Consider the following 21,359-nt stretch of genomic DNA (forward strand, 5'->3'; position numbering starts at 1 on the left):
TGACATTAAACGTCAACATATTCCCAAAATGTAATAATACAGTGGTCCCTCAAAAAAAAAATCCTGACTTTTAAACACAACAATTCTGCCTTTTTTTCTCAAAATTCAGACATTTTTTTCTTATTTTTACTTTTTCTGGGATTCAAAACCTCCGCCACTGCGGCATAGACTGAGACTTTGTGTAGCCGGTCTGGCCTGACACTTCTTTAATTGGACTCTGCGTTGTGTAGTGAATGAAGAAAGGTGATGGATGTTTGTTCGCCAGTCTGTACAACACAACAAGATCATTTCAGCAACATTTGTCCCCAGACGCACACCTCTCCTCAGCAGTGTACCATTACTGAGGAGAATCTCCAGGAAGTGACATCACGTCAGGGCGAACGGTCAAACTACCAAAATAAAATTAACAAAATAAAAGCTCCCAAAAATGTGACGGTGCCAGAGTCAGGCACACTCAAAATTTCTTCAGAATTTTTCTAGTTTGAAGTTATAATTCTTTTACATTTGTTTTCAGAATATTTCATAACAGTAGTAGAAATTCAGAGGATAAATGTGTCAGTAACAAGGCAGGCATTATAGGACATTGTGTTCATCATTGCTGCTGTTGTTTGAGAGTGGAGAGAAAAACAAGACAGCAAAAAATAGGTTCAAGGATTTTATTCTTTACCGTAGAAACACTGTACATAAATTACTTTCTCTGAGACTAATTTTGATGTACGGATGTGGAATTTCTCAATCTTCCAAATAAAAAAGATAAACCCATAAAACATTGTCAACTATCTCAATTGTCTCTGAAGAAAGATTGGTAGCATATGATGTTAACTCTCTGTGTAAAGTTCCTGTCCTTTCCTTTGAAATGATTAAAGTCGGCTTCCACCATTGTAAACACACATACACACAAAGAAAACTCCTCTAAAAGAGTACAGAGACCCACAATCAATGAGAAAACATCCAGATCGATTTTTGATCAATTACTGTTACTCATTAAAGTCACTGATGGCGATGCACTGTCCCTTTAAGGAGGAACAAGCAAAAACGAGGAGAGAAGCAACAATTAGTTACTACTCACAGCAACCCTGCCCCCCCAAAGCCATGACAACATGTTTCTATTGCAAGCAATACTACTACCTTTGACCGATAAAAGCACAAGGTCTATGCATTATGAGGCTGAGTCACATTTTTCAAAAGTGAGGGACTCCTGGGCTGACACGGGACCAGTGTTTTACAGGACCAGTGAGCCCACTTGGTCCACAAAGAGTACAACCACATAGAATCATAAACAGCTGGGCCGTGGTCGCCCTGCTTCCTCAATCATTGCTGTTGATTGTAGTCGATTTTTATAGACCTTGTAAAAGCACAGGGGATCAGGAGGAGTGGTTTTAGAACTGACCAAACAGATCATAGATATCAGTAAGAAAGAAACAAAAACACAACTCAAAGTTTCTGGTTTTGTTTAGTCCAATCATGGTCCATCCGGTGGTGGTGTAGTAATAGTAGTAATAGTGGTATAGGTAATAGTATGTAAACACTTTTTTGTTCATTTTTTATATCCCCTTTTTTCTGAAGCAAATGCAAGTTTATATATAAACAGAACAAAAAAATCAAACAGAAAATCAGTCTTTTTTTTCCTTCGTACAAAGTGTAGTCCTTTTTTTGTGCCTGTCTCTCTTAGAGAGAGTTCCACAACAGTTCCATTCAATGGCTTCAGCCATGGAAACAACAGATCCTATAGACATGGCTCTTCAAGGTCTATAACCCAGAGCGATGGGTCACATCTGGACTCACACAGATATGACACCTGCAACATCTGTTAGGGATCCACAAACATTTGTTAGCCTCACTGCTCTGACAGTTTACAACTGTCTGAATGTTTGCGGGCTCATCTAGCTGTGAAGCCTGCCCAAATGCTAAACTTGCTATTTGAACACTTCTCTACATCCCACTGCTTCACAGCTAGACAGCACTCAGGTCAGTCCCGCCTACCAGAGAGATGGGGAGGGGCATGCGTGCAGGTGGTCTGAAGGCAGACAACAGGGCCAGAAAGAAAGAAAGAAAGAAAGAAAGAAAGAAAGAAAGAAAGAAAAGGCATTGGTCGAAAAAGAGTGCAGGGCTCATGAAGATGTTTTAAACTGGAGGTTCATCATGTTACTCGTCAGTTGTGTTGAAGTGAATGTTACATCCTTAATCAAATCAGTCTATAAATTCTACGTAACCATCTTAGAATAAAACAAATTTGCAAACACAGGGTCTCTTCAGTGGCTAGTTTTGAGTCTCAAGACTGTTAAGTCTGTGACATCCATTTTGTGTTAAAAATTCACTTTTTGTGGTGGTGGTGGGGGGGGGGGGTTTGACATTAAATGATGCCGTGTTACCTCCTCCCTATCTCGCTCTGCCGTAGGAACTGGATGTTGTTAGCGCTGTCGGCTAGCTCAGGGTACTGCTCTATGGATAGGACATAGTAGCCGTCGTAACCCAAAACCTTCCCGCTGCTCAGCAGCTGCCTTTTCTCCCCCTCTGTCCACAGCCGGACTCCTTCCTCACCGTCTCTCACCCGCTGTTGCTCGCGGGCCCAGGCGCTCAGGAGTGCCCTCTGCCTTGCATGCTCCAGGATTCGTGCTTTCTCCTCGTCCAGCGTTGTCCCGTAACGCACATGGAGTACCAGAGCCCCGTATTGCAGCTCCACGTCAGCGAAGCGCCGCGTTCGCCCATTCATCACTGTTGTAGACTGGGACACTGTGACGTTTACACCGTTTTCCAGTGATTTCCTGCCTGAGGTGAGCCGCAGTGCACTGAGGTCGTTTTCAGGCAGACTGGTCTTAATGAAATAGTGCGTGTCTCGTCCCTCCACTGTATAATGCAGGTCCTCAAGGTAAAAGGCATTGTTCAAGACTGCAGCCACTTTGATGCAATCCTCGTTGGCAATGTTGAGAGCGTTGGTCACCACGCGGCCTTGGATCACAGCAAGCATCACTCCCTTACCAATCAGTGATTTGACGGTGGCGAACCACAGCCACTGTCTGGCTTGGTCAGAATGTTGCCGGTTGAGCTGGATTTCTGGCATTCGCTCAAAGGACAGGAAGGCCCGAGACTGACGAGTCACCTCCTGCTGGACACCTGAGATAGACTGTGGACAAGAGAAAAAGAAAGTCATGTTTGATATCAATAACATGGAGGACATTACAGAAACAGTGGATGATAATACAGACAATATGGAGAATGTCTGGTTGGTTACTTCTGTCCTAAAAATTTACTTTTTGGAATGAAGACTGAATCTGAGTCAGATTTCAGTCTGTCTGTATGAACATGAGCTGCCAAATTAAATCCCTTTCTTGAGCCCTGATAACAAATGTTCTGTGGTCTAGTACTGCTCTGTGCCTGGGGTAGCCAGGAAAAAGACTTACTCTTGGGTAGACAATATGATAAAGTGCTGTATGTTGTTTTACGGTTGCTATAAAACTATAAATGAATTGTAACTGTTGAATTTAAGGGACTGTTTTTGTAATGTACACATTTTCTTGCAATTTTACGTTGATCTATTGCTTTGTCTTTTCTAGGTAATGTGTGTGGGTGTACAGTATGTTATGCAGAACATATGATGTCTGGTTGTATTTTTCTATCTGTTAGTTTACTGTAAGTCTGTTGCAGGTCTGTGTGCACCCTGTGCTTTCTCCTCAGATCTATACAGCACAAAATCAGAATAAAGCAGAAAGGACCAGTAACAGAAAAGTTCTGCATCAAAGCACTGACAGGATTTGAAACAACAAAAAAATTCATACAGTCCATACTGCATGTATGCAACATAACTATTTTTGATCTCAAGCAAAGCACAAACTCAACTGAAACTTTTTCATAAAGCTTAGAAGCATAAAAGTGTATTTTTCTGTGTGTTGTACATGTGTGGGCTCGGCCCATCAACACCCCTGTAGCTTCTGAATTTCCCGATGAGAAAGGCCGTTACAGCTCTCAAACTGCACAAATAAGTCCAGTGCATTCACACTTCAAACAACACTGTCAGTCAGTCCAAGTCTCTCTGGTTCCCTTCCTCATTTTCTCTGGTTTCCTTCCAGTTCCTCTCTGAATGTGCCGCTTCTATTTTTGTCTTCATTAAGCAGTGTTCATGTTGGTGTCTTTTACTAAGTTTCACACAGTATCTCACTCTTTCTGCACAAGTGTGACATCCTCATAACCTGTCCACCAAAGTGTATAAACAGCCACATTAACTGAGTGACTGTAAGAAGAGGAAGGAGCTTTAAGATGAAAAGGCATGAATCACTGGCTTTGCTGGATGACTCTTTATTGTCTTTCCTCCTCATTTCGTATCTCATTATTCCCACTCCATTTCCTCCTATAGTTTCCTCTTTCCACTCCATTTCCTCATTTTCTTTTCTCCGTGAATGTCAGGTTGATTTTTTGATTTCCTCGATTTTTTACCCTTTCTCTCTCTCTTTATTCTAACGTTTTCAACTGCTTTGTTTTCTTCTGAATGGTCAGTTTGTAGCCTTTGTCTGGATTTTCTGAATATATATTTAGCTCCATCTTATTTTTTTCTTAACTGTTTCTATTTCACATGGACATTTGATCATCTGTGTGTCTTGTTTTTGTCTCTCTGTTTCTCTATCAATATCACCAAATATAAGAACCATCAATCAACTTTTTGTTATCATTGATGGATTTATTTTTTATAGAAAATGAATATGCATTAAATATCTTTGTTTAGCATGAACCACATTCAGAAAACAACTAATTCGTCGTGTCCTTTCAATTGATGTGAAATAGTCAAATATTATTCAAATATGTTGTTTTAATGTGTGAACGCATATGAATGGTAAGATTAAACAAACAACCAAACTGATGAGCTGTTGGCACCTTGCATGGCAGCCAATGCCATCGGTGTATGAATGTGTGTGAATGGGTGAATGAGATACGTACTGTAAAGCGCTTTGAGTGGTTGGAAGACTAGAAAGGTGTTATAATATATAAGTACAGTCCATTTACCATTTACCATTTAATACAGTAACACCTGATTTGGGTGTGGCCATCTCACACAACAATGCTTCACGGTTTGAGTCCAGTCTGCTGCTAATACAACAGGGGAACATTTCTGTGTATGAGTAGTGGGCATACATACAGGCAGGTCATCCCACAGCTGGCTCTTTTTCATTTCCAGTGATGGCTGCGTCAGGTCGAACTTAGGAATGGGGAATCCTGGGATTGCATTGTGGAGATGAAAGCCGAATGTGACTAACCAGATATTGACATCTACAGAGAAAAAGAAAGAGGAGAGAAAGAGTCAGAGATTGAGTTCAAGCATACTGCTTTGATATTACAGTACTCAGTAGCAGCAGCAGCTGAACAAACTGTAGATCTCTAAAAAATCATTTAATGGCTCACATGGTTGCAGCTTGTTACCATAAACAGTTTATGCAGCTGTCAATTACTTCCAATTTCTGCACTCCAAATGTGATCCACATGAAAGGCTGGATCATCTCAGATCGTTGATCTGTTCTGCAGCTGTTGCACCAGCACCAGGCTCATTTTACTACACTGTTCGGTGTACTTTCATCACATGTAGCTTTCAGATAATGTTGAGCAGTGAAGCAGAAACAACAAACACAGACATAGAACATCAAAATATTTGCAGGCAGACTGTATCTGCTGCATGTTTTGTCTAACTTTTTAAAAGTCTACACTGTAAAGCTTTCTTCTTACCTGTGACATACTCTTTGACCTGATGAATCTTGCTGATGGGGTTGTTGCCTCGGAACATATAAAGGTTAAAAGGCTGTGGGTCTTTACCTACACGTGTCCATATGCTAATGTCAGGAGTGGTCCACCTACAGAACAAACACACTCTGGTCACAGGAGACACTGGCAAATCTGGAATATCTTCTTGTATAGAATCACCTGCTTAGACTGATAATGAGTGAAGAAGTGACAGACTGCCTACCTCCCAGCAGGGATGTCGTAGTCTCTGTCTCCAAAATGCAGCAGTCGTGTCAGAGGATCATACAGGCCTCCATGGAAACCGATGACCAGCACAAAGTCCGGGTTGGAATCAAAATAAACCTCACCATACGCTGTGTATTGCACCTACACACAAAAACAGATATTTATGATCTGACCTGGAAACATGAAACAATTTCATGAATATAATTTGAACATACACACTTGAGAGCTTCCAATAACTGTGCACACATACCTGTTTAAGCAATAGTCCATTGTTGCTGAAGACAGCCAGCGGAGTCCCAGTGTTATCACATGCAATATAAAACTCCTCTCCACTGCTGATCTCCATAGCAAACACATGGCCCTGTGCAACAACACACATTTATTTCAATTATTATGAACATCATACTAATGATGATGACTTTTGTTATTACTAATATATTTTGTACACGTGATAATAGGAGGCCTTTAAATAATGATGTCATTTTTAATTATGTGGGTTGTTCATGAACCATATTCATTAGAATAAAACAGACAAAATCTGGCTGTCACTGTCTTCCAAGTTGTCTAACCTGTAAATTATTTTAAAGGAGAAAATATGTTTTATGTGATAAAGTGAAGTGATAAACTGCTACATCCATCCTCTCTAGTTGAGATGCTGAGCATTCACCATGTTTTCTCTATAGTCACTGGAGGGAAACCTGCTCCATACCTGCTATCATAAATCAAAAGTTAAGCCTGAAAACCAAAAGTGAAATAAATAACAGTCAGTGAGAGCGCTGTGCAGAGAGAGCTAGACTCCTCTACCTTCAGTGTCATGACTGTCTCTAGCTGGAGATCATTTGAGTTTGGAAGAGAGATCCAGACTGACTTCTTCAGTGTAGCTACCTGCAGATCGTAGTAGAAGGATGTGATCTCAGAGCTGGAGTGGTTATAGACGTGTGTGATCCTGGTGGGGTAGTTCAGGTCAGCGTAGAAGAACTGCAGGTGTTGGCCAAGACTGTTTCTAGATGCCACGCGCCGACCCAAACCGTCATAACGGTATTGTATGGTCCAGCTGGCTGCTTTACTGTAGACACGAACTAGAAGACCTGAATCACAGACGATAAAAAGGATGAATACAGACTTGAAGAATGACAGTAGGGTAGATGTTAAAGCCATCAGGAAAAGGTAGACGTGGTATCATTTGTTAAGTTCATTCATTTGTTGAATCACCACACTGGGGAATTTAATTCATGTCAAGTCTGTGTTCAATCTTTGTTTTGAGTTGACAGCACTGACTTTGGAGGAAAGAGTGAGCCACAGCCATCTTAGTGGCTTACTGTGTTGCACCACCCACTTTTATTTAACCTTCATCCATCTTAGAGTCTAAACTATTCCACAAAAGAGCAATAGTTTGTAGAAAAGGTATGAGACACGACTCAATGATACAGATATATCTCTTGTTCCTCCCACCTTTGGAGTTGTATTCAAATATCTCAGCTCCTCTCTGTCTCAGGAAACCGTCTTCATCCAGCCTGTACTGAACATCTCCCAGACGAGTGATTCTGTCCCTCAGATCATAGCGTAGAGGTGTTAACCGGCCACTGTTCCCAGGGTTCAGCAAATGCAGGTTTCCATTCAGGTCATAATTATATCTGGAAGAGCAGAAAATGGTAGTATTAATATTTGGCATCATTAAATAATAGTGCTTTTTATCAGGTTAATGTTGTGATCATACCTCCACATCATCTTCTCATTGAGGGAGACTGTTTGAAGCTGTCCATCAACGTCATATTCGTAACCATATTTGGTTGTGTTAGCAAACGGTCCAATCTTGATCTCGCGTTTGGTGACTCTGCCCATGTTGTCGTACTGAATGGTAATCCAGTACATCAGAGACCTGAAGATCTCATACTGAATCTCCTTGATGCGACCGTGCTGGTCGAAGTGTTTGGTGTAGGTCATCACTGCTGTGGAGATGATCTGAAACAGAGCTTCAGAAAATCAACTGTTTGCTGCAAGACGGCTCATTAATACTGAATAACTTCTTGACCTGCTTTGTAGACACAAACACACCGATGACAAGCTGTATACAAGATGTATTAGTATATGAGGAAATCAGGTGTCTCAAGCGTCTTAAGCTTTCTGCACTCACTCTCAGTGATGCTGCTGAGGGAGATTACGTGCTGCTACTTTCAATTTACGTAGATGCAATAAAATGCTGATTTTTTGTTTTCTTGCTTGTACATTCTTGCTTTTGATTTATTGACATGTTTGGTTAGCAGAAGAAACAATCTGAATAAAAACAATAGGTTTAATGATGTCATTTTACTTGTCATTTGCATAACAACTAATACTTCAAATATGCTATATCATCAGTAATGTAGGAAAGACTGTGATGTGATGCACTAGCCATAACTGGCTTTCTTCACTTCACCATTTAAATTGATGTATATAATGTTTAGGTATCACTATGTCCAACTTTTGGAGTTACTTGCTTGCTTATTCATTAGTGCAGCCGATCCTATCTTACCTGATTTATATCATAATAGATGACTCCAAACTTCCCAAACTGCTCCACCTTCCCAGATATATCATCAAACTGATAGAGATCAATTGGCAGTGGTGTCTCGTTGATTACAGCCTGCATGCTGGTGACTCTGAAACTGTTGTCATAGGTGTAGTCGAATCGTGCATTCACCATCCCGTCCTCACTGAAGCGGAATATTTGCCGGTCAACTAGTGGGCCAATCTGGCGATACCGGATGGAGCAGATGAAGCCTTCACTCTGCAGGTTGACCGTCTTGAGCACACCAGCGGTCTCGTCGTACGTGAAACTGACCCGTGTTGAGTCGTAGAGGATCTCTGCCAGCTTGTTCTGATGAGGCACATAAAACAGTGCAGTATGTGTTTACAATAATGGACCTTGTCAGATCATGTTCATTCAGGATCAGCTATACCATCAGTTAACTTCAAAGACTGCCATTAACTCTTGAGTGGTCTATTCAAGCTGTCAGAGTTCCTGTTCATTCTCTGCTGCAGCTGCTACTTATGCATATCACGCTACACCACCATCCCAGGCTCCTCCTAAATCTGTTCCTTCATGGTTCCATGTATTGATCTCTCCCTGCCTTGGCTTTCAATTAAACAAAACTGAGTATGATTGATTGATGCTAAAATAAATAATTTTTCCATCTATTTTCTATATATCCACTAACTCTGTTCAGTTATTTATACCTATCCACAACAAACTATTCATATGTGGGATGACTGAGGTGAGGTGAGGTGATTTATAATTGAGGAACAAATTATAGTGTACTTTCTGTGGATCAGGAGATAAACACAAACATAAATTTACATTAAGATAACTCTAAACTCATATGTTTGAAATAAAAATGAAATACCTGTCTGCGATATTTATACAGTATACGCCGGCCAGTGCCTAGATGGGCAACTCTGAGGAGCTGTCCATCTTCAGAGTAGTCCACAGTAACAGAGGCGTTGCTCTCTGGGGGTGTGTAGATGTTCCTGTAGTATCCTATTGATCTGATGGTCTGCATGGTGTGTCGAGCCACGCTGGGCATGGTGACCGCTGACAGGCGGTCCCCTGAGTCGTAGTCAAAAATGTACTGGTGCTGGCTGTGCAGCAGCAGGACCATGGACTGCCAGGAAGAAAGCAGGACAAAAGACAATAACTAAGATGTCATCAAAGCAGTAAAAAATACAGAGTAGATGCTCAATGAGACACATTAGATTTAATTTGCACTTTTATCTCACAATATACAGTATATACAGTATATAGATATATATGCGCTAGAGGGACTATATAGCCAATTTAGCCTGGGATCCCCCAGGAGGAGCTGGAATGTGCTGCTGGAGAGTAGGGGGTCAGGAGTTCCCTGCTAAACATGCTGCCACAGAGACTTCCCACCAAATGTAATTTTCTAACTAATTTCTATGGAAGAATTATCCTATCTTTATTGAAGAGCGCACATTTTCAGTTTGAGAGCATGATTTCTCCTTCTCGTGCTCAGATTTATTGTCCTCGTGCTCACATTTTATGCTCACACTCAAATCTAATGTGCTCGCGTTCAAAACATGTCCTGTGCGCGCTCAGATCTAATGTGCTCGCGCTCAAAACAGCACATCCTCTCAGGTTGAAGCGTCTGCACAGACTGAAGGATGTCCCGCCCTGCGCTTAAATTAGTGTGTTTCACCGGCCAATAGGGAGACAGCTAGAGTCTGGCCCAATCTTGGGTGTGTTCCTTCACGCTTTTTGGGCACTTCGCAGGGGCGGGTATACAGTCTGTTTGTAAAACTGCCTTTCTTGAAAATACACCAATTTACCATACTAGCCAGCTATTTGAATCGTCACCTATTTAAGACGCCAGTTTATTTATCTATAATTAATCTTAAAAAATCCTAAAAAGAGTTATCATCGTTTAGACACCATATGACTCCATTTATCGTAGACTGTTTCTAATTCTATATCATAAAACAGTCATATCATACTATAAATACACCTGAACACATACCTGTGTTATGGTAGCCGAGGGGTTGTTATACCTTGAACCATGGGACACCGGTTCGCATCCCGGCCGTTGCACTCTTGCTGCATGTCATATTATGATTTTAAATTTAAATTAACTGATGACTGTTACCGTAATATAATCCGTGTAATTCTCTTATTGTAACGTTCAACAAGAGATGGTGGGTGAATAGGCTAGGCTACGTGATTAAAAAGGTATATTCCGTATTTTCCGCACTATAAGGCGCACCTAAAAGCCTTCAATTTTCTCAAAAGCTGACAGTCTTATCGTCTTATAATCCTATGCACCTTATATATGGATCAATATTGGTTATATAGACATATATACGTAGAATCGTACGTCGTAAATAGGCTACCAATGTTATCCTCAAGTCATTATCATCATAGCGTATTTTATATTATACCTTTTTAATCACGTAGCCTAGCCTATTCACCCACCATCTCTTGTTGAACGTTACAATAAGAGAATTACACAGATTATATTACGGTAACAGTCATCAGTTAATTTAAATTTAAAATCATAATATGACATGCAGCAAGAGTGCAACGGCCGGGATGCGAACCGGTGTCCCATGGTTCAAGGTATAACAACCCCTCGGCTACCATAACGCAGTTTTACAAACAGACCGTATACCCGCCCCTGCGAAGTGCCCAAAAAGCGTGAAGGAACACACCCAAGATTGGGCCAGACTCTAGCTGTCTCCCTATTGGCTGGTGAAACACACTAATTTAAGCGCAGGGCGGGACATCCTTCAGTCTGTGCAGACACTTCAACCTGAGAGGATGTGCTGTTTTGAGCACGAGCACATTAGATCTGAGCGCGCACAGGACATGTTTTGAATGCGAGCACATTAGATTTGAGTGTGAGCATAAAATGTGAGCACGAGGACAATAAATCTGAGCACGAGAAGGAGAAATCATGCTCTCAAACTGAAAATGTGCGCTCTTCAATAAAGATAGGATAATTCTTCCATAAATTTCTAGAAATGGTCAAGTCTATGAAGCAAGTGTGTCTGACTGAATTCCAGTTGGCTGTTCTGAGGTCATCAATACTTCTTGTCTTTTCAAAAAATGCCAGTGTGTCTTTTTTAAAAAGGGAGGTGTTTTGAAAAAGACGTAGTTTAGTTTTCTACATACTAGATTGTTCAGTATCAGAAATAATCATTTGTGCTGATTGAATAGCACCATTTGTTACTGTCAGTCTGTTCCTGGTGATTGTGCTTTTGTTGAACCACAGGTGGGGATGTTATTGAACTGTCGCACACAAAAGCACAAAGGAAGCAAGGACAGTTATGAAACAATTTTGAAAAAATCAGCAAGTGATTGTGCTATGGCCTGTACATTTTTAATTAACCTTTAGGAAACATTTTAACATTTCCCATAATAGGCAGACATGGCAGCACAGGTCAAGGAAATTGCTTTGACACTAAAACATAACACAACATGTTTTCCTCAACTTGGATGCCCTGCTACTTAATTCGTCCCATGGGCATTCTCCACACTGCACTGGGGCTCTGGGTTTAGCACACATACTGTAGGTGTGCTACACAATAAGGAAAACTGGGCATCTTCGTAGATAATGTGACGCCAATTTCCTCAAAGTTCCCACAACTAAAGTCGAACCCATCACTTTCACAAATCCTCTGGGACCCTTCCGCACTCTCCCTCATCACACACTGATGTAAAATGTGAGGAGAACACATCTAATCTCAGCGGCTGTTCTTTGTCTGGAAGATAACTCTTTAAATGTGAAAATACATGCTCTCACAAATCATGCTCTCCTGGGTGTGTGCTTCTTGCCGCAGGCAGGAGGTAAAGATCACCTTGATTATTTTAACCTGCTGAACTGGCTCATGAGGAAATGATTGCGCTTTTTAGCTTCTTTGCATATTTGCTCTAAACTCTTATTTTAAAGTGATCTAAGTTGATTTATTATGTGTATGTGTAATATGTGCATTAGTGCTTTCATGTTTTTAAACACCATCACATTCAGTTTGTGTTGCCAGGAAGCAGAGATATTAAATTCTTGCAGAGTGATGTCATTTTTACACTACATGTACATTACTTTACATTTGTGTATGTCTGAAACTGTTAAATGGCTTATGTTCTCACTCTGTTGATGTTACCTTTGTAGGTACTTGACTTATTTTCCCTTTTGCGACAAAAAGATTCTGAGCTGTAATTGGTTATACTACTTAGTATTTGGGAAATTCATGGGCTTACTGTCCACTCAACTGTGCTCATGGCATTCATTGTGAATGATATGACGCTGAATTTCCTAACGAGGTAAGTATTTACCAAGGAGAAAAAGTGACAGATGGAGGAAGGACGTGAATGAAAAACAAGTGCAAGAGAAGGTGAGAACGTGCACATTGTGACACATGGTGTAATAAAATATGGCTCATTTATTCATAGGGGAAATGTTATCTCTTCTTTCTATTACTCTCTACTTGGTTTGTGCCTTCCCACACTTCTTTTTTAGCTTCCTTGGATTCTTTCTCTACCGCCTGTCTTTACTACATTAGTTTTTTGCTATTTTCTCTGTATTCATTAAAAAATAAAAGTCAAATAAACAGGGTTCATACACTTTTTCACTAGTTTTTTTCCATAACTTTTCCATGACTTTTCCAAAACCTTTCACAGATTATCCATAACCATAATTGTCGTAGTGCACATCGGCACTAAGACACGCACCCCCTAAAATGATATCATGATATCGTAAATGCGGAAATGAAGTGTAGAGAACATTGAGAACAAGTGTATTTATTTCTTCAACAACATTTACATTCAAATGCAGCAAGGTCATCAGGGCCCTACACTGAATATCAACAATGAAAATAGACTGCAAAAAATCTGAAGTCAAATGTCCATCCTTTTCCAATAAATTTAAGCAAAAACTAATGGAGACATCCAAATTCAGAGAACACAAGATTAACAAATGGCTACCTATTACAAACTAGGCGTTTCAAACAACAAAAAAATCCCATCAAATCCTTAAAACCTACACGGCACAGTACGATTCTACAATTGTGCACGCGCGTGTGTGTGAGTGTGAGTGTGAGAGAGAGAGAGATTATGGTAGATGATGTTCTGCTGTTAAGTGCCATGTTGAAGTGCTATGTTGTGTGTGTGTGGGCGTGTGTGTGTGGTACCTGGTGTTCTGCTGTTGAATGCCATGTTGATGGTGTGTGTGAGAGACCTGTATCTGTGTGAGTGTGTGTTTTTGTGTTTTGTACCTGGTGTTCGGCTGTTGAAAGCCATGTTGATTGTGTATGTGTTTGTGTGTGCGTGCGCATGTGGTGCCTGGTGTTTGGCTGTTGAGTGTGATGTTGACAGTGTGTGAGTGGGGGGTACCTCGTAGCCCTTGCACACTTGTATGCATTGAACAGAACTATTTGTCCTTCATCTCAGCAACCTTTTGGTCGATTTGCTTTTCAATTTCTTCAAGGGAAGCCCTCTTGTCCTTCGCAGTGCGACGCAAACTGTTCGATTTGGCAATAAATGTCAGATTGCCTGTGGATTCAGCTTTGTCAGCGAAATTGTTGGCTGACTTTTCCAACGCGCCAATGTCCTCCTTTACTCTGTTCCTTTTCTTTTTCAGTTCATCCAGCTCATCTCCAAGAGCTTTTCTTTTTTGCGCACCCATTTCCTTCACACTGGCTCTCTTTTGGTCATCAAGGAAACTGTGGTATCGCTGTCTGGCTCCAGCAACAGAAAGCAAAAGCTCTTTAGTGATGGCCACATTTGTAACCCCACCAACAGATCGGACGTGGCCAACGATCAGTCTCTGAGCAATCAAAGAGGCCTCCTTCTGGTTTTCAACCACCAACTCTTTGTTAATTGAGAAGCCTCTCTCAACACTGGCCTGCCCGTGAGATAGGACAAGCAGCATCTTGACGACATGCCACACATTGGCAAAGGATTTGCTGGTTCCCATCGTCTCATACAGCAGAGTGTCCACTCTGTCTGTCTTGGGGTCAAATTCTCTGAAAGTTGCTTGAAGGGCCGCGAAGTCACAGAAGTTTGCGAATTCACGGAGAACATCATCACATATTGACTCCTCAATGTGGTTGGCCTCCACAAGGTGGTGGAGCATTCTTTTCATTTGCACCAGACACGCCTCTTTTGATGACGCCATGCGCCTGGGGTCAAGGCACTGCATGCTCCTCACCAACTGATGATTCACAGGAGCCTTGCTCTGGAGCTTTGAGAGTGTGGTAATCAAGAATGTTTTACATTCTTTCTTCAGCTCCAGTGCTTCCCTCTCCGACACCTTTTTGTCTGATCTCAGCTGGTTAAGACAGGCTTCCGCTGAGAAACCCAGGTTGGTTTTATTGGTATCCTTATGCAGGCTTTTGTCCTCGAAAGGGATATGCAGAAGCTTCATGACTGATGTAACATCCTTCAGAGATTTGTCATTGCAGAATCGCCCCATTAGTCCTGTAAATAATAAATGAATAGACATAAGTAAATATACCGACTACTACAAAGACAGAGAAAAATGATGGCGCTAAATCAAATTACATCTGGCATCAATAAAAGTTAAAACACACAAACTGGAATGATAACAACAACAACAACCCATTGCCTTGCTAAATACAATTACTGATCATTTATAACAGTATTTAAAACGTAAGTCAAAACAGTACAAATCAAAACAATTCAGTTACATTTACTGTCCATTAGGAGGCAGACTTTTCTCCCTATAGACTTTATCAAGTGTCATTGCCATCAACAAGTTTGCATGACACTATGCAGCAACATTATTCATACAAACTTTAGTCTTAGAGCCACATTAAAACATAGCAATGAACAAGGCCTAGATTAAATTTAGTGTTAAGGAGTAAACCCATTGGTCCATCTGATTTACTTTGAGACATTATAAAAACTACACACACACACAAAGATAGATCGCTAAATCAGGAATTATCCACACACACAAAGATAGATCGCTAAATCAGGAATTATCCACACACACAAAGATAGATCGCTAAATCAGGAATTATCCACACAAGCACAAAGATAGATCGCTAAATCAGGAATTATCCACACACGCACGCATGCATTACAACCAGCGCCGGTCCTGGCCACATTTGCCCCCCCCCCGAGGCGAATATTTTCTCGTGCGCCCTAACGGCCGCCCGTGCGCCCCTGGATGCGCCGTGCGCCCCGGGATGTCCGACGCCCTTTTTCGGGCGTTCGTGCGCCCCCCACGGAGAATGCGCCCTGGGCTGCCGCCCACATTGCCCATAGCTAGGACCGGCCCTGATTACAACAAAAATGAAGATTCCTACCTTTCATCAGCTGAAGCATATCCTCGCTGAGGAAGGGGAGCATCGGCTTATCCGTCTGGTAAAGTGTAAGGAAAGGGGTGATCTCTCTCGCGATGCTGTTGAAGATCATCACTTTTGGGATGAACAGACAATCCTTGGTACTGTTCTTCACTGTCTCAAAAGATTTGGTCTTTGGATTCGGAAGTTCGCCTCGAAGTACCCTCTCTACGTAGATCTGGACGTAAGGCCAAAGCTTCAGAGCTCGGTCAGTCACGGTCACGTTTTCAAGCCAGCGATGCTTACAGAATTTCAGCATCACAGTGCTGCATCCAGTGGCTGTGACAAAATCTTCGTGGCGGGCCGGACAATCGTGGAATAACCAGTAAAGGGATGACAGGGTGTGCTCGATGTCCCAGCCAGTAGTCTTGCATCCCTCTCTGAATGAGTTGTGAAGTATGTGCAAACCGCAGGAGCCAATGTTCAGCAGCGATCTGTCCACTTGCTTCTGCATCTCTTTTTGAAGCAGGGAAAACGCTTTCCAATTAACATTAGGGCCGTCCATGGACAGCTGGATGAGGTTCTTCACACCTGTCTCGGCCAGCGCGTTGCTAATTTTCTCAACAAGATCGATTGCAGTGGAATGCCCCAGGAATTCCGAGCCGATGTATTTTGTCTTCACCTCTGCTCCGTCCCATAACCTTACGTGCAAATCCATTTGTTTAGACTGCAAATGGTGGTTTAAGCTCTCGTCGAACAACATGACATACGTCGTTTGGCTCGACACCTCTGACAGTAGCAGCTTTTTGAAATGAGGAGCAATCCCAAATGTACACATGTACGCACACTTTCTCTCTCCACAGGCGAATCTCTTCGCAATCTCGCTATCTGGGAACATTGCGCCGAAAAGCTTGCTTGTGTCTTCGGACGATTTAAACGAGTAGTGTGAATTCATTACTTTCAGCGCCCACAATATTTCAGCTTTCAGGACTTCGTTTTTTGAATCAGAACTGATTGTCGATTGCTTTGTTGCTGCTGACAAGACGACGCTACTGGTAGATGGCCTCTCTGTTGTGACCGTGGTCATGAAGTCAGTTATTGCTAATCTGTTCGTAGCTGAGGCTAGCACCTGGTGTTTCTTGCCTTTTAGGTGGCTAACAAGTGCTGCCTCGCCCATATTAGACACATCAAAACTTTTCATGCAAAACTTGCACCGGGCACGTCCTTGGTCGCCATCCCTTGCCAGCCACTGTTGGTAGCTTTCTTTTGAAAGCCACGCACTATTAAAGCTACACTTTCCCGGCATACTAAATCATGTCACGCCATCATCCAGCCGTTGCAGCACTAGCGCGCCGAGCAGGGTTGCCAGATATTACTGAAGATTTCCAGCCCTCAAAATGTTCAAGATCCGCCTGGCGGAAACTAGGGAAACTACCCAATCTGGCAACACAGGGTTTGGCAGTCAACGGGCATATGCGGACTGCATTTGAGACATTTAAAAGTCAACTCGTGGCAATTTAGTTAACATTTCGTTACCGGGCACATTAAATCAGATAATCGGCGAAACATTAAATTAATTTCCATGACTTTTCCAAAACTTTCGGGCAAAATACTTTTTCCATAACTTTTCCAGGGCCTGGAAATTTAATTTTAAAATTCCAAAACTTTTCCAGGTTTTTCATGACCGTACGAACCCTGAATAAAGTTTGTATTCTACAACTTGAAAAATTTCGAAAGAAATTTTGAGTGTGCGTGACTCTGGCCCCGTCGCCCCCATACATTATTACTGACACTGCTCAGAAAATTCAGTACTAGAAAAATCCCGCAGAAATTTTGAGACTGATGAGTTTTGTTGCCGGGGGTCTGATGTGCTAGCAATACTAATTGCTAGCGCTGACGTGCTAGCAATTAGCGGTAGCACTAATTTTAACATTGGCCGCTAATGTTAGCAATTACCTGTCTTTACAGCTAGTGCTAACACGCTAGCTGCTCTGCTGTCTCTGTCTGTCATTTTAGACAGACAAGTTCAAATTAAGTGCCAAGAACTACTAAAATGGCCGCCACTCAACAAAAAGCCTGTTTGTCCAAGAGTCCCTTACCCTTAAGTACGAAAGCCAGAAGGTCATGTAGGTAGCATAGTTTTAGTTAGCCAAACATACTTAACCAACACACTAACAGATCGGAATGCACTCATGAGGCTTTTTTTGAGGGAAATGACAAATTCTACACATTAAGTCATGTGATGACTCCTGATTTAGCTTGATTCACTAATAAGGATGAGATGGAGCTCCAAACACACTAGCGAGTAGAGCTTAAGTTGGCACTGCTTTGTCACACATACTGATCCCAAGAATAAACTTTGATGCTCAGACAAAGTTTGATATTAAAGCCTAACTCTGCTTGACTGATTGACAGTCTATTGAGGTGATTTGTGCTTTATTTGTTATTGTGTTGTGCAAGTTTGCTTATGTATGCACAGTTGTTTTGTACAATACAGTGTCAGTACAGTTTTCTTTAAGATGCATAGAGTAGTGAAATGGTATTTTAAGTGTCCTGGATTCACCAGACTGAAAATCTAATTGAAAACCTGTTTATTTGTGATTCATTGTTGTCATTGTTTCATTGCTGATTTTATGTTCTATCTGAATATGTAGTATATTATTTTTGAACTAAACAATAAACAGTCATTTAATGTATTGTATCTTTTGTAGAATGCATTAAAAATCCTGAAACAGTGTACTGTGGGAAAACCTCCTCTGCTTTTCTTTCTTTTAGTCTTCTGGCCCTGTTATTTCTCTTTTTCTCTCTTATTATTCCTTCCTCTCTCCTTGTGTTGTACTCTATCACTCCCTTCCCATAATTCTTGCCTCTCTTCATCACAATTACTGCTATTTCTCTCTCTGTCTCAGTCTTTCTCTCACTCTGTCTAACATGCTTTAACTAAGCTCCCACCATCCCTTGGGCCTTGTTTCTGCAGCAGTACCTCTGTCTTTCTAGGCTCTCTTAAATATGTATCCTTCCACTATCTGTCTCTCGTCTTCCCTCTCTCTCTATCATTTCTGTCTTTCAGTGTGCACTGTTGTTGTTTGGTGTCAAGCTCTGTCTGTCTGCCCCTCTGTCTTCCTGAGCTAACAAACACAGAAAGCATCTGATTTATCCCTCCTGTCTCATCCTTCTCACACCCATTTGTTTTTCTACAACCTACCTTTCGTACTGCAAAGAACCCCCTCTCTTGTACTTCTTAAGCGACAAGGTGAGTTGTTTTTTAAAGTCTCTCCCTTTTAAGTATGTCTTTCTGTCTTTTTTCTTCAGTCACCTCTCCTTTCCTCATGTGTCGCCTCTTTGTCCTCACAGACATTGGTTTACTGCTCTGTCCTCCTTTACTCTCTTCTTTTTTGTGTAAGAAACAAAGTCAGTCACCAATTTTAAAGCTGCCTCTCTCTGCCCCCTGGGAGCAATATGATCACTGGGGAAATCTTTGGCTCTGTTACAGATACAGCATTGTCAGGTCTAAGTTAACAGATGCTACTTTGCCTTTCCATATTTTAATTATCATTCAATGTCACTGCAAACCTGCCTGCTGAGAGCTTACTGGCTCCACTTTTAATCTGTGTCCACTGCCTATAAATCTCATTCTCAGTGAAATGAAGTGAGACCAGAGTCAATGCCAAATTAGCATCCAAGCTACTCTGACCTAATCCCCTGGAACTCAAAGTCAGATGTTTTTGACAATCATAGTATACCTGGAAGGGAAAAGATAGTGTGAGGTATTCCTCTTCATGTCTTTCCCTCTCTTCATTTCTCCTTAACAGACTAGCGAGCTGTTTATTATTAAATTAGCAAAACTATTACAAGCCATTTTTCCTCTCCTCTCCTCTCCTCTCCTCTCCTCTCCTGGTGGACTGTTTGTGTGGCTTTTTGTTTTCCTCACTAACTTTGTGACAGTACATTTTACACAGTGGGAAACGCTTCAATTAGTGTTGCTTATTTTGCTTGACCAGCAGTAACCTTGCTTTGTGTGGAAAAACAGAAAACAAACTGTGTGAATATGTGTGTACTATGGCTATGTCATTTATCTTTTCATTTATCTGCAGAATTGAGCAGCATTTCTATCACAGTACCTCCTGTACTGAGAGAGAGAGAGAGAGAGAGAGAGAGAGAGAGAGTAAATACAATAACATACATGAAAAGTGATGCTCACATAGTGATGACACATGGGCACATCTACTTTGAACAAAACAATGTGCAATGCCCTCTCAGGGGGCACAGCCACCCTGATACAGTCTCAGATGCATAATATTAGTCACAACCCTGTTTCCAAAAATGTTGACGCGCTGTGTGAAATGTGAATATTGAAACTCCATATTAATTGAAAACAGCACAAAGACAACATGGTATGCTCATTTTGTGGAAACAGGGCTGTATAATTTATTTAAATCAATAATGTATATTTCTCATAACATATAAAAATAATGAATGCATAGCCAGCTGCTTTTGACCATGTGTCACTACGTCACACTCTTTTGGTGTTAGTGTATAAGATATTTAAGATTTTTAGAGGCCCCATCTGGCCACCGCAGTGAAGAATTTTAGTGTGTGTATTACTTGTGTGATCTTGTACCTTATCCAGGTAAGTGTAGCTCCATGTCTTTCCATCAGCGAACACTCTGGAAATGATTCTTCCCTGACTGTCATACTCCCACCTCTCTGTGGTTGGGCCCCTCTGAAGGCCTGTCACTTGTCCCGTACTAGACACACACACACACACACACACACACACACACACAGACACAGAATATAAAACTCTTCTGGTCCATATAAGGATGTGCCATTGAAGTGAGTAACTGAGTTAAAGTAAAATGACAGTGCCACTAACAGCACTGTATGTCAGTGTATTAGTGGCACAGTCGTGCAGACTCAGAGGCTGTTTCATGTTCAATACAATCATAAAATAAATACAACCTTGACCAGTTTCAGGATGCCTTCAGACCTACTGTATACACTAGCCGTGTCTGTGGGACATATGTGGCCTAACACCTTCATTTATATGACCCATTAATTAAATTACGATGAAAATCTGATTTGACCAGCTGACCAAGTGCAGTTCGTACTGTGAGCAATAGGTGTCACTATAGGCACATTGTTTGCACTCTTCTCCTGTATCAAAACGGCTTTGCCGGGCCACAGTGTGTCTAATATTTTGCCCAATGGAGAAAATGTTCAAAAATACTTTTCAATAGAATGCACTCAAGTACACCAACACCAATCATCATCAATCTACCATGCAAAAAAGGGTAGATACTGTACATAGGGGAGCAAACATTTTCTCTTGTGACACTGAACAGGTGCAGACTGAAGTCTGAGAGAAGTGACAGTCACCTCTGCGGGTGTACTTTGAATGTCCACAACAAGACTGACCTGACCTGAATCTTCAGTCCAAGGCTCATCACCACTGTTCTTATTTACTGGTGAGTTAAGTTTATGTAATGGTGATGAAATCAAATTATTACACAAACTGTATACCACAAAGTGTTTAAAACTAAACCTAAATTAAAAGGCACAGACCTTTTGTTTTGTCTATAAGCTTTAGTTGTAACATTATTGCTTATGCA

General features: G+C 41.4%; 2 protein-coding genes across 9 annotated transcripts in view; both read right to left on the reverse strand.

Moving 5' to 3' along the window:
- Positions 1-2,327: 2,327 nt before the first annotated feature.
- Positions 2,328-21,359, reverse strand: part of tenm3 (teneurin transmembrane protein 3) — a 229,612-nt gene continuing 210,580 nt past the window's right edge. For all 7 annotated transcript variants that reach the window (XM_027282804.1, XM_027282802.1, XM_027282801.1 and 4 more), the window contains 11 exons: positions 20,369-20,495; positions 9,333-9,590; positions 8,462-8,806; positions 7,667-7,911; positions 7,402-7,583; positions 6,835-7,037; positions 6,200-6,310; positions 5,948-6,090; positions 5,710-5,834; positions 5,129-5,259; positions 2,328-3,124 (listed from right to left, as the gene is read on the reverse strand). In XM_027282804.1, the coding sequence (XP_027138605.1) occupies positions 2,369-3,124; positions 5,129-5,259; positions 5,710-5,834; positions 5,948-6,090; positions 6,200-6,310; positions 6,835-7,037; positions 7,402-7,583; positions 7,667-7,911; positions 8,462-8,806; positions 9,333-9,590; positions 20,369-20,495 (2,626 nt within the window). In that variant the 3' untranslated portion in view covers positions 2,328-2,368. The remainder of the gene's footprint in view (positions 3,125-5,128; positions 5,260-5,709; positions 5,835-5,947; positions 6,091-6,199; positions 6,311-6,834; positions 7,038-7,401; positions 7,584-7,666; positions 7,912-8,461; positions 8,807-9,332; positions 9,591-20,368; positions 20,496-21,359) is intronic.
- On the reverse strand, positions 12,564-17,690 carry LOC109141790 (uncharacterized). 2 transcript variants are annotated; one of them, XM_027282806.1, is made up of 3 exons: positions 17,083-17,690; positions 15,772-16,995; positions 12,564-14,917 (listed from the first exon to the last, which is right to left on the reverse strand). In XM_027282806.1, the coding sequence occupies exons 2-3, from the start codon at positions 16,946-16,948 to the stop codon at positions 13,869-13,871; spliced, it is 2,226 nt and encodes a 741-aa protein (XP_027138607.1). In that variant the 5' UTR covers positions 16,949-16,995; positions 17,083-17,690; the 3' UTR covers positions 12,564-13,868. The 2 variants fall into 2 exon arrangements, with proteins under 2 accessions (XP_027138607.1, XP_027138606.1); XM_027282805.1 differs by having other exon boundaries at positions 15,772-17,690.

This window comes from Larimichthys crocea, chromosome X (genome assembly GCF_000972845.2).
Source record: "Larimichthys crocea isolate SSNF chromosome X, L_crocea_2.0, whole genome shotgun sequence".
Lineage (NCBI taxonomy): Eukaryota > Metazoa > Chordata > Actinopteri > Sciaenidae > Larimichthys > Larimichthys crocea.